Here is an 11956-nt window from a genome sequence, read left to right as displayed (position 1 = left end):
CTATACTTCAATATACATATTGTTTTTCTTTTTTCCCATCAGTTCGCTGTGTATATTCCTCAGCTGAGAAGGTGTGTATTCACTGTGTGCGCATTAAGTCAGTAAAATGATCATTGTTGAGTTGATAATGATCAGAGCGACTTTTTCATGTTCAAGAATTTTAATTAAAAATTGTAAATCATGAAGTATTGTCCTTTCATCATTAAATGACAGTCAACAGGACATAATGTATGCAAATATACTTCCGATCATCAAAACAACCCAAACAAAATAACGATTTTGCAAAAAATAGAGAATAAAAAATAAATTAATTAAATTAAATGGTTAGTATTTCTGAATGATGATGAAGAAGGGGTTTATTTGTTTATTGTGTCATAGGTGAAGGCAGCTCGTTCTGTCAATTAATAAAATAAACATGAAAATTGATTAATGACAATCAAAAGTGCTTAAAGTCTATCAAAATGTAATTACATTTTTTTGCACAGCAATTTAATGGAAATTATCATTTTTTTGTGACTTGTGAGTATGTCCGATTATATAACAATGATAATGAATTCAATACGAAATAAAATTATTGACACATGAAAGTAATATAAAAGCGACAAGATTTAAGCAGGAAATAAACGAAGATGCATTCGCAAAAATTGTAGGTATATAAAATATTTTTATTTTTTTCAGAGGTGGTCTTTTTTCTAAAAATAATGTTTTTGAGGAGGTATTCATTAATTCTGATTGCGATAATCAAGGATTTGACACTTGAGAAATTAATTTGAATAAATTTGTAGTTCATAATAGGAAAATCGTAAATCATTTATCATTCTTAAGCAAACTTGTCACACAAACCGAAAAAAATTCAGTATTCTTAGTTTATGGCTTAATTTTGTGGGCAAATTTTTTGCTTTACGATCATGATCATACTGGTATATAAAATTATTTTTTTTAGTAGGTTCGCCTGTTTAGCAATGATTTTCGACTTAGTAGTCAAATAAACTGAATTTACTATGATGAAAATTTGCTTACGTTTAATGGTGGCATTTCTGTCAAATGAATGAATCTTGGAATTAAATAATGAGTAGATGAAATTTTATTTTTTGAATTTATAGCTTATCCTTTACACTGTCCAATGTTTCGCTCGTGTGTATATATTTTATCATTGTGCTAAAACTGAATCCACTCTATGATCTTCCGTGAAAAATTATTAAGCGATCAATCACTGACTTTTAGAGTGATTAAAAAATATAGAGAACGAAATGGCAATAGGATTAAGGCTAACGAGTTCTGATTAATATTATTAATATTCGATTTTAGAAGAAGAAAAATATCAATAAATCCGGACATTTCTAATGATATTGGAGACAATGTTCAGTACTACAAAGTTAGAATAATATTGAAGAAATAATAAGCTTTATGTATCAAAGAAGATTGAGACAATATCGATGAAAATTGAAGAAGCCATGGTGATAACAAAGCAATGGAAAATGAAAAAAAAAAAAATCATTGGAGACTCTTATTTCTCGCTCTGTTCTTCTCTTTGTTTACTGATACGACACAGCCATCAATTATAATTAGGAAGATTTATTAATGACAAAAAAGTATTCAATGTCACAGGTTTTTTGTGTGTACTATCTTGCACGATGTATGAGTAGAGAATTCCAGAAAAGAAACTTTACTTTTTTTTGGTAGAAAGCACAAAAGCGCATATTAAAGTAAATCAAAGTAACCGAACATTGATATTCACTCTAACAGGTGTTTTACAAAAATTTAAACTTTGTTTCTCCGTTGCCGATTAAGAAGCAGAGGCGTAGCGAAGGTCAACGTCGACCTAACAAAATTTATAAAATTTGCACTAAAACTAAATCGCAAAAGTTAGTTTTGGTGCAATTTTCCAAATTTCCTCACCCTTATTACGCTCCTGTTTTGAAGAAAACAACGACAAAGTGTATGTAGAAAAAATTATAGCTTGAGCATTTCATTCGGAAAAATTAGCAAAAATACAAACATTTAAAAATATGGGTTGGAGCGTGGCACTTGGCATGTAAGCTACAATAAAATCATAAATGAATCTTATAACACCCCTGATTCTTATCATGACATTCTATAAAATCACGAGGCGTACCTTCTCTTCATACTTGACAAAATACCTTTGCGAGTAAATAAAACTTATCAGTTTTTAGTGTCATAAAAATTAATCGATGTGATTAAGAATGTGAGCGCAAAAATGTACTTCCTAAAAAATTTCCTCTTTACAAAAATTATCATTTTTTTTTTGTTTATTTACAAGCGGATTCGTTTAATGTTCAAAGTAGCGTAACGACACATTTATGTCTCATCTAGCACGGATTTTTTTTTGTCTTTGATGTGTTTTCATTTTATTATCAAACTTCCCCTTTTTTAATTTTTTCTAATTTATTCATTTGCAAATAATAGAAGTTATATATTTGTGTACGAGAAGCTTCCTTAAGGTCACGCGAATAAAGGTGTGTTGGTATAGATGAATGTATATTAGTCGAGATGCCGCTTCGCGATGCGGTATTAATTAACGAATATATTCAAACATTTTTTTTTTGTGTATTCTTCTTCTTTATAATTTAAATGTGTTGCTTAAAGAGCGGCTTTGTAGAATATCAACAAAAACAAAAATGTTTTCATGGAAAATTTTTCTCGTTTCTATCGTCAAAATTTTTAAAGTAAATTCCACTTGCATTTTTACGAAATCGGGGGTCGATTGGACCCATTAACATCTCCAATATGATTAATTTATTTTTAACAAAAATTAATTGGCGTTGTGCTTATTAATAAGCGCATATGAAGAGAATCGTCTATTAGACATGATCTTGCGATTAATATAAAGTTGAGATGAACAATATGAGAAAAGTCATAATTTTCAACATTTGGCGCTATTCTGCTGCTGGTTGTTCGTTTCAAGCAATTAAAAGTCAACACATATTTAGATACAATACATTTGGTACGCATTCTAAGTCATAAACTGTATATTTTATAACAATTCGTTATTTATGATTATTCCATGCTCAATGGGCTTTATTTGAATGTCTGAATATCACGAATATTGTGTTCTTTGCTACTCCTAAACATATGCGTTTGCAAAATTTTTAAAACTTTGCTTTTACATTTCGTAGGTTTAGCACGATTTATTGAGTAAATCTCTGTATATGAGCATGATGTCTACACAATAAGTACATGATTTTTTCCGAGAATCAGAGGAAAACAATTAATGTGATTAAGGAATCATAATACTACATATAAATAAATCCTATTAGTAAAAATCTTATTTTTATGACCTACAACTCGACGAAACTTAAACAGATTTAAAAGTTTTCGAATTAAAAAGGAAAGCTCATGCTTCATATGTTTTTTTTGCTAGGAAGTAAAATCACTGTTAAACATTAAACCAAATGAATTTATGCGTCCTACAATTGTCAATATTCATAAATATCTGCCAACTTGTTCGATCTTCTTTGAAAGAGAGAAAAATAATAAAACACATGATGTTTCAAAAAGAAGGAATGAAAATAAGATACAGTGTTGGGCTCTTGATATTTGATTCGTGGTATAAAAATCTTCGTGTTTGACAAGTTTCAGGAAAAGATATGATAAACGTATTCGAGTATTTTCTGTGAATCTATCAATGATAATTAATCAATTGATAAGGTTTATAAGAATTCAAGTAGCCTTTTATCATTTTTAATTTTCGATTAAACATTTTACAATACAATAAATCACCAGAAGTTATAAAACAAATATTCGCAAAATATCAATCTTAAGAGACTCCAACCCGTCACTCAACGTTCTTATATTTTCACTATACAATGTTAAAACTTGAAAATCATGAATGTATGGGTGCCTTTAAGTCTCTCATATGCTTTGAAAAATCGCCGCGAATTGCTTACATCACCATTAGCCAATCGCCTAACGCTAAAGTGACGCTATATTTCTATTTTTAGATCAGCACTATGTTCGTGAACAATCGGTTATTTATGCGAATGTAAGTGTAAACTTACAAGCTAAAGGTACCTAACTCCTCTCTATCATGCATATATTTTTATCATTTTCTGTATTGCTTTTAACGATTGCTATCGTTGTGATCGTCGTGTAAATATAGAACTTTGTGCAAGTGTATTTTCGCGTGTGCCCACGAAGTAATAATTTTACTTTAAATATTTTTGCGGCTTATAATTTTCAGTTTCACATCCGAAGTCAAGACGGTCGCGCATATGTTTTGAAGCGCCCGCCCGCCATACAAAAAGCGGATTAATATTGCACCGAAAATAATATTGATTCAAATGTGCCTCTTTTGTTTAATATTAATTCTATAAGAGATATTGTTGTTATCATTTTTTATTATTATTGAATATAATATCGTCAAACCTTAAAATTAAAAGACGGTAAACCAAAAGTTCCCAAAAAGTTTGAAACTTAAATCAAGAAACTAATTAACAAGTGTCCTTAACTGCTGTGTACAAGTTTAAATATAATTAAGTGAATATTACAACGAAACAAAATATTTTTTTGTTTAAATATTGCTGTAGGCATTAATGATATAAAACGTGAGAAATTGGATTTTAACGCCAATTTTTTTATTATTAAAACTGAAAGGAAATTTGATATCAACAAGAGCTGTGAAGATTTTGTTTATTTTAGTAACCCATGAACATTTGAAAATCAATAGTAAACTTTATTGTTGTTTAATTTATAAAAAAAGGAATTAAAACGAATTTTTATGTGCAAAATCAAGCCATTAATTGTGGAATATAAAACAAGAAAACCCATTAACAAATTTTGTGGAATATATTAATAAAAACCAAGGAAATAAATTGTGAAAATATTTATCATATCGAAGCATCTTGGACTATTAAACCACTGAATTGTGAATAATCCTCATGGAAAATTTCATCCTAAACACAAGAAATGAATTGAAAATTAATGAAAATTTTGTGCATTCGAAACGAACATTTCATGACTGCTTTTGTGTACTTTAATAGTGAATATACATTCAGAAGTCAAGAAGAAATCTTACGGATTATAATTTATTTACTTTTTGTTATTTCGTCGAGAAGCAAAACGGAAACGAAATTTGAGCAGTATTACTGAGAGTTGGTGAGTAGGAAAAATTTTTTTGCTTAATTTTTATGGACAAATGGAGGCGTTACAATTGATTATAGTTTCTTTTTAGCTTAGTATTATACCTATATAAAAATGTATACGTTTATATATTTTGATCACTATCTTGATTGTAATTTTTCTGAAATTTTATGAATGAACTGCTTAGATTCTAGTTTCAAAAACGTTTTCCTACATACATTAATTTATGATAATTTTTTATTATATTGTTTTCTTACTTGTTACTTGATCTTTGACATCTAAAATTCTCTGAATTTTATTGCAGTGGAAATTTTTTTATTGTTTATTTCATACTTGAGAATATTTTCTTATTATTCATTTGAATCCATCTCAATCTCATATCAATATTTAGATTATTTTCAATAACTTAATCCAATATTCCAATCCTACGATTGAGATTATCGAAATAAATTTTATTTTAATGCCGACATTTTTGTGATTGCTTTATATTTTATTGCCAAGTTCAATGCTTCTGCAGACAAAAAATACTGCCTGTTAAGTGAATTCTCTATAGCAACAGCTTGCGATTTGCTATTCGACATCTAATAACTTTGAACTGCCATTGCTAAGTGGACTTTCTAATTAAACAAAAATCTTGCATATTGTCACGTGCAGTAATGAAACTTATTCTAATGATTCAACCTCCGCAAATAAAAACTGCGTTTAATGATTGCGTTTATTTACATTTCAAATTAATTTCGGTTCTTATTTAAATATGAACAGACTCGGTGTCTTGCATTATTTAACAAAATTGAGGATATTAGTTAAAGCTGCTAGCAAAATTTTTCTTAAGTTAACATTTAAACTACTAAAAATGTTTGTGTTTTCATTTATTTAAATTATTTTAAATGTATCGTAGTCATTTCAGCCCTTTCGGGTAAAACAGAATGATACAAAGAATTCCCATTTACAATAACATTTGAAACATGAACAGAATAACAATGTTAATATTTTCATTGGAATTTATCTAGGCTTGATTAGTAATTAATACAAAGTTGCTGTTTAAAGTTCTGACTGCTGTCCGAACATTACTTCAAATTCTATTCAAACTATTAACATGAAGCACATCCCCTAAACAATAGTCATAAATTAAGTGAAAATGACATTTAATACAATGCTTTTAATTATTTTTAAGCAAAAAAAAGCACCTGTACGTCATACAAGCTTGTATTATTATACAAAATCTAAAGTTCATAACTAGTCTTAACAGCATTTAATCAACAAAAATTATCAATATAAGTTTAATGAGATTTCACCATACTTTTAAGGCAAAGCGCTGGAAACTTAATCCCTTACACGATGATAATCATGTACGAACATGAAGTAGCGGCATTTTTAAAATGTTGATTACAAATACTTATGACTATAACACATTGTATCCTCATTTGTCCATGAAATATATTTCATCGTCTTTAAAAAGACACATACGTATCAGGAACCGATAAGATTGAGTTTGAAAATCTCGAAGAAATACCGAGAACATAATCATCATAAATATAATTGGGAATTCATGGTTAAAAGTTTGATAATTACTTCCCTAGTCATTTAGATAATATTTTAGGCTTGAGTGCCACGAGAATTACGTGAATAAAGGTCTAATGTGTTTTTATAACATTTTGACAAATTAGTGTAAAGAAAACTTAATTTATTACCACAATAACTTAGTTCTAATTCAATTAGACAAAAGATGCTAATTCAAATAGCAAATAGTAGACACTAGAGATGAATTGAATTGAAAACATTTTTTTTTTTTGATGCCATAAAAAATTATATAAGAAAAACATCCACATCTGTTTAAAATATGTTTTCCTACTACATTTTATGGTGCCGTCTATATAGTGATTTTGAAGTTTAAATTTAGAAGCGATTGTTGGGCTCTTTGATGAATTGAACTGTCAATATGGAATCTTTAACATTTTTGTTTTGTTGAATGAGGAACTCACAAGTTTTACAAGGCGAGAAACTTATATTCAAGTTTAATTTTCGTCAATTTATTCAATCTAAAATCCATAAATTTTTCATAAATTTAATGGTCATTTCTTGCATTTTATTATTCTCAAACTTGTAATTAAAAACTGCTTGCAAGGAATTGACTGTTTTACATATATGAATTTTCATTGCCTTTTGATATTCTTCATATTGTCTTAAAAGTATAAATATAAGAAATCCTTAAATTAATTATAATGAATGTAAATACTCCAGCGGATTTCTTCTCTAAAAACTAAGGTCACTTGACGTTGCTAACGAGAAGCACTTAATTAAAGAATAGCATTTATTGTTTAGTGTACCAAAAAACTTGTTAATGAGTCGTTGTTCTTTATCCACTCATTTATATTCATATAAATAAAAAAAATTAAGTAAATGAGGATCGTATAGATTACATGCATACATATGTGTGTTGAATTATTTTTATACGTTTATACGATATTCGGCACTAAAGTGTAAAGCAACTGCAAAACACACCCCAACAAGCAGAAATAAAATTCATTTTTTACATTTTTCTATATTTCCATCTCACTCATTCGCGCCTTTCAATTCATTCAGCAAGCACACAAAAAAGCATTACCATAAAGACATTAATGGCTCATTTGTTTTCTTCTTATTCTTATATTTTTTCTCTTTTTTTATTTCTTTGCATATTTATTTCGAAATCATACACAGAACAGGCCAAAAAATATATTAAGCACAAAAGAAGAGAAGAGAAACGACAAAAGTCACAAGAAATTTGCATCAAAAGATTATTTTTAAAAATATTTAATTTTTCAACTTGAAGCTTCAAAAAAAGCACAAAATGTACAATTTTAACACTTCGTTATCAACACCATTGCTCGGTGTTGGGGTTGATTTTTGTTCCAATACCCCAAGAACACCGGAAATCCTTAACTCGCTCATCGCAATGACAAATCCATTCGAATACTCATACACATCAGCAACATCACAAAATCAAACCATTCCAACTGTATCATCATCAAATGGTGGCAGCATAAACAATCTATTCAATGACACTTCACCAGTGATAGCATGCAAATTGGAAAATTCATTTATTCAACAGCAATATGATAATAATTCTCAATCGAATTGCTCGTCTTCATCGTCACTGGAATCTCCAAGTACGACACCCCTTCATATGGCATCAACATTCGCTTCCACGACACCGAGCTTGCAACAGGTGAGCATGATTAAATATTAAAATTTAATTTCTTTTTCTCTTTTTTTACCTCTTTTGCCTCCTTTATTCCGTTCATTGTTGTTATTATTTATATTCTTTATGTTTCGCATTTAAACCAAGATTTTTCATTAGTTTATCTCATTTAAATTCAACAACGAATCTCCCTTATGCATATGGATGTATACCCACAATAATTATTACTTTTTAACATATTTTCTGGCAAGACCATAAATGTTTAAGAAGCTCATTTTGACCTCTTATTTAAGTACACTTTAGACTTTAAGATTAGCTGAGATTTTATCATGTGATTCGTGCTGTGCATAATGTAGGTGTGTACTAAGTATGAAAAGTTATTTAGGTTTTGAAGATATATTTCCATAAACAGGGTTGGCTAGAAGGGAATTTTTGCATTTTCGAAATCTCTTATTTTATTTTAGAAAGAATAAACATGTCAGCCAGCACGTAGAAAAAAAGTTTATGAATCACTCAAATATTGCCCTATAAAAGTTTCTTTTGAAAGTTTAAGGATGTGACTTTTAGTTTTCTTGTTTGAACAGGATTGCTTCCGATATTTTATGCCATTGAATTTCATACAATTTTTCATAATTGAAATAAATTTGCAAAACCGTTAATGCAAAGCTATAAAGAGTCATCATCTTGATCTTTAAAATAAAGTAATATTTCATTCGAAATTTGACACATTTTCCTTGTTATTTCATGACCAAATGGACAAAACAAAAACCATGTATTCATTTTCATCCGTGTACGATGGACTCTCTTGCTTATATTTTGTGCGTTATATGAGAAGTTACCTTAAACAGAATATAAAGTACATGAAAGAGTAGAGAATAAAAAAAGATAATTGAGGACAAAGTCATTAATTAGTTATTAAGGATTTTCTTGGCTTATTCATACACAACAAGTACATTTGTTTATGTATTTTTTGAAAGTGTGACAAAATGCAGCAGCTCAAGTTGCACACAGCACATGACGAGATTATATCGCACACAAAATTGTGGGTGTAGTTCTGTAAATGCCGCGAGAGATTTTTTTCTCAAGAGCACTTTACTTAGGCTTAGGTGGTTAATAGTTACTTAGAAAATAATTACATGCAATACGCATTGCTGAATATTGATGCTGATCCTAAGCAATATGAAAAACTTTCAAAATTCAGAACAAAAAAATCTTTATTAATATTTTCTTTTCCTCGGTTTTTGATGTGATTTTTGTATTTCGATCTGCACATACTTTTGTGTGGGCATGTGCGCGCGGACACATGAGTAAATAATAATAAAAAGTTAACGGAAATATATATTCTGTTTTACGATTTCATTTCATTCATCTTTTTCTTTATTTTTCACTGTGCAGACTCGCTCTCAATTAATCAAGGCTGGTGTAAAACTTCTAATTCAAAATAAACGAAAAAATAGTGGAAGTTCCTGTGATGCCGACTGTAAACCACCGCCATTAAAAATACGAGCTACTTCAACATTATCATCACCGACATCATCATCAAGAGATTTTATTTCTAGCATTCCAATAAACAACAACACCAATAGTAATAGTGACTCCTCAGAAATTGTGCCATTAACATCACCCAAGCAAGTTGCGTCGCCCATTAGTGTACGAAACTTTTCTATCAAAACCGATTCAACGACATCCTGTGACGAAGATACGGACATCAAGCCTCTGGTGAATAAACATAATGTAAGTATTTTTGAACAAATGCCGGGAAATGATAATTCTGACAGAAATCCTTGTCAAAACAGAATGAAATACAAATTATTCCAACCCTGATTTTGTCCATTAATACCTCAAATATTTATATTTAATTTAAACTCATTTCCTATATGTATGCATATTTCAATAGCTTACACCCGAAGATGAAGACCGCCGTAGAAGACGCCGTGAACGTAACAAAATTGCAGCAACAAAATGTCGACTTAAGAAACGTGAATGTATTAATAATTTAATGCGCGAATCGGAAACACTCGAAGCACAGAATGTTGAATTGAAAACACAATTGAAAAGTTTGGAGGAAGAATATAAATACTTAACTGATATGTGGCAGGCGCATCAGCATGAATGTAAGAATTTAGCCCTTTTAGGATCAGTAACAAATCGAAATACGAACAATATATGTGATGGAAGTCTGGATGCCTTGAGTGAACTAGATGCTGCTCTAAAAGACACAAACAATAATAAACATTTAAACGACCAGAGTCAACTTCCAAGCTTAACACCACTAATAAATTGCAATGTGTCATTTGATTTTTATTAAACTGGCAAAATTTTCATATTCCGGTCTCAAATAAATGTTTTTACATTCTGTCGTCAAAACATATACATTGCAAGCAATATGAAAACCGAATAATGAGAAAAAGAAGAGAAATTAAACGCGAATGAAATAACATAACATTTTGTAACTTTTTTTTTTTTTTTTGAAATTCCCTGATGACAGCTTAATTGATATAAAATTGTAAAAAGAAGAAAAATACGAAAAATTGAACTCAATTATTCATTTTATGAAGTGAGAGAACAACTTGAAAGAAAGAAAATCAATTGCAAAAAAATGAAAATCGTAAGTGAAGAAAAAAAAAAGAATTTTTCAATGCAGCGAAATTTTTTCATAATCCACAAAAATGTGGCTTTAAAATGTAAATAATGCTTCCTTCTTGTTATTATTATTTCTGAAACAGGTGTTGTTTGTAGAAAATGATCGAATAACGAAAAGTAAGCTAACCCCTTACAATAATTTATGTCAATCAATCAATCGGGTAAAATCAGAGTTGTACATGCCCATTTTTTCTATTTAGTCTAGAACTTGATACCGATAAGGTACAAAAATGTAGTGAACGTTTGATGGCATTTTGCATTTATAGAAGCAAATGTCCAAAATATTACTAGACTATAGAGATAAAAAATAGCAACTCTGCTTATAAACAAAGGAATCAAAATCTAGGTGATGCACATGATGAAATTTTCTTCTAGATTTTTTTTTTTGATTTCTTCAATAATGTAAATCAATAGATAAATTCCGATATATTTGAATATGTGTAAGGGCGCGAATGAAGCTATATACTTGCACTCGCTGCATGATACATCAATTAAGATCAATTAGACATTTTTTTCTTTCTGTAACAACTTGCATATGTGCAACATTAACATTCATTGAATAAGCTCATTCACTCTATTTTAATTTATTTAGAGAGAAGTGACGTTTACTAAACAAATGTGCGATAATTTTTAAGCGTTTTATTAATTTACTTAAATATGTTTATTATTTTATTTCAACTCTTGAGGACGATACTCAAGATGTATGAAAATGAAGTTAATATTATTATTTCCTTGAAAAATGATTTCAATTTTTCGTGAGTTCAAGAAGCATTTTGTTTTGCTTTTAATATGCGTTCAGGTTAAGTCATTGCAATTTTCTCTCTAATTTTTTTTTCTAATTTATTTATCAACAATGTGAAGAATTCTGGTCAAATAAAGAGTAATAATGTTTCATTCAATAATTCTGGAGCTAAAACACAGAGCGAACAACAATTTGTGTTCATTTATTTCAAATTTATTTTTCATTTTAATTAGGCATTTCAGGATGAATTAGTATATCTTCCGGAAAATGTTGGCATAGTATGGTTTACT

At 29.2% G+C, this 11956-nt stretch overlaps 1 protein-coding gene across 3 annotated transcripts; it reads left to right on the top strand.

The window, feature by feature from the left end:
* The first annotated feature begins 3768 nt into the window (after window positions 1–3768).
* Window positions 3769–11857, top strand: LOC139086582 (activating transcription factor 3-like). 3 transcript variants are annotated; one of them, XM_070635076.1, is made up of 4 exons: window positions 3769–5115; window positions 7801–8308; window positions 9677–10000; window positions 10179–11857. In XM_070635076.1, the coding sequence occupies exons 2-4, from the start codon at window positions 7931–7933 to the stop codon at window positions 10587–10589; spliced, it is 1113 nt and encodes a 370-aa protein (XP_070491177.1). In that variant the 5' UTR covers window positions 3769–5115; window positions 7801–7930; the 3' UTR covers window positions 10590–11857. The 3 variants fall into 3 exon arrangements, with proteins under 3 accessions (XP_070491177.1, XP_070491175.1, XP_070491174.1); XM_070635074.1 differs by having other exon boundaries at window positions 3780–5115; window positions 7806–8308; window positions 9677–10015; XM_070635073.1 differs by having other exon boundaries at window positions 3780–5115; window positions 9677–10015.
* Window positions 11858–11956: the final 99 nt, after the last annotated feature.

The sequence above is a fragment of the Chironomus tepperi genome, unplaced genomic scaffold (genome assembly GCF_022539635.2).
Source record: "Chironomus tepperi strain 1889 unplaced genomic scaffold, CSIRO-AGI_Ctep_v1 contig_85, whole genome shotgun sequence".
In the NCBI taxonomy this organism is placed as follows: domain Eukaryota; kingdom Metazoa; phylum Arthropoda; class Insecta; order Diptera; family Chironomidae; genus Chironomus; species Chironomus tepperi.
Note: the sequence above shows the minus strand (reverse complement) of the source record. Positions and strands in the feature narration are given on the sequence as shown.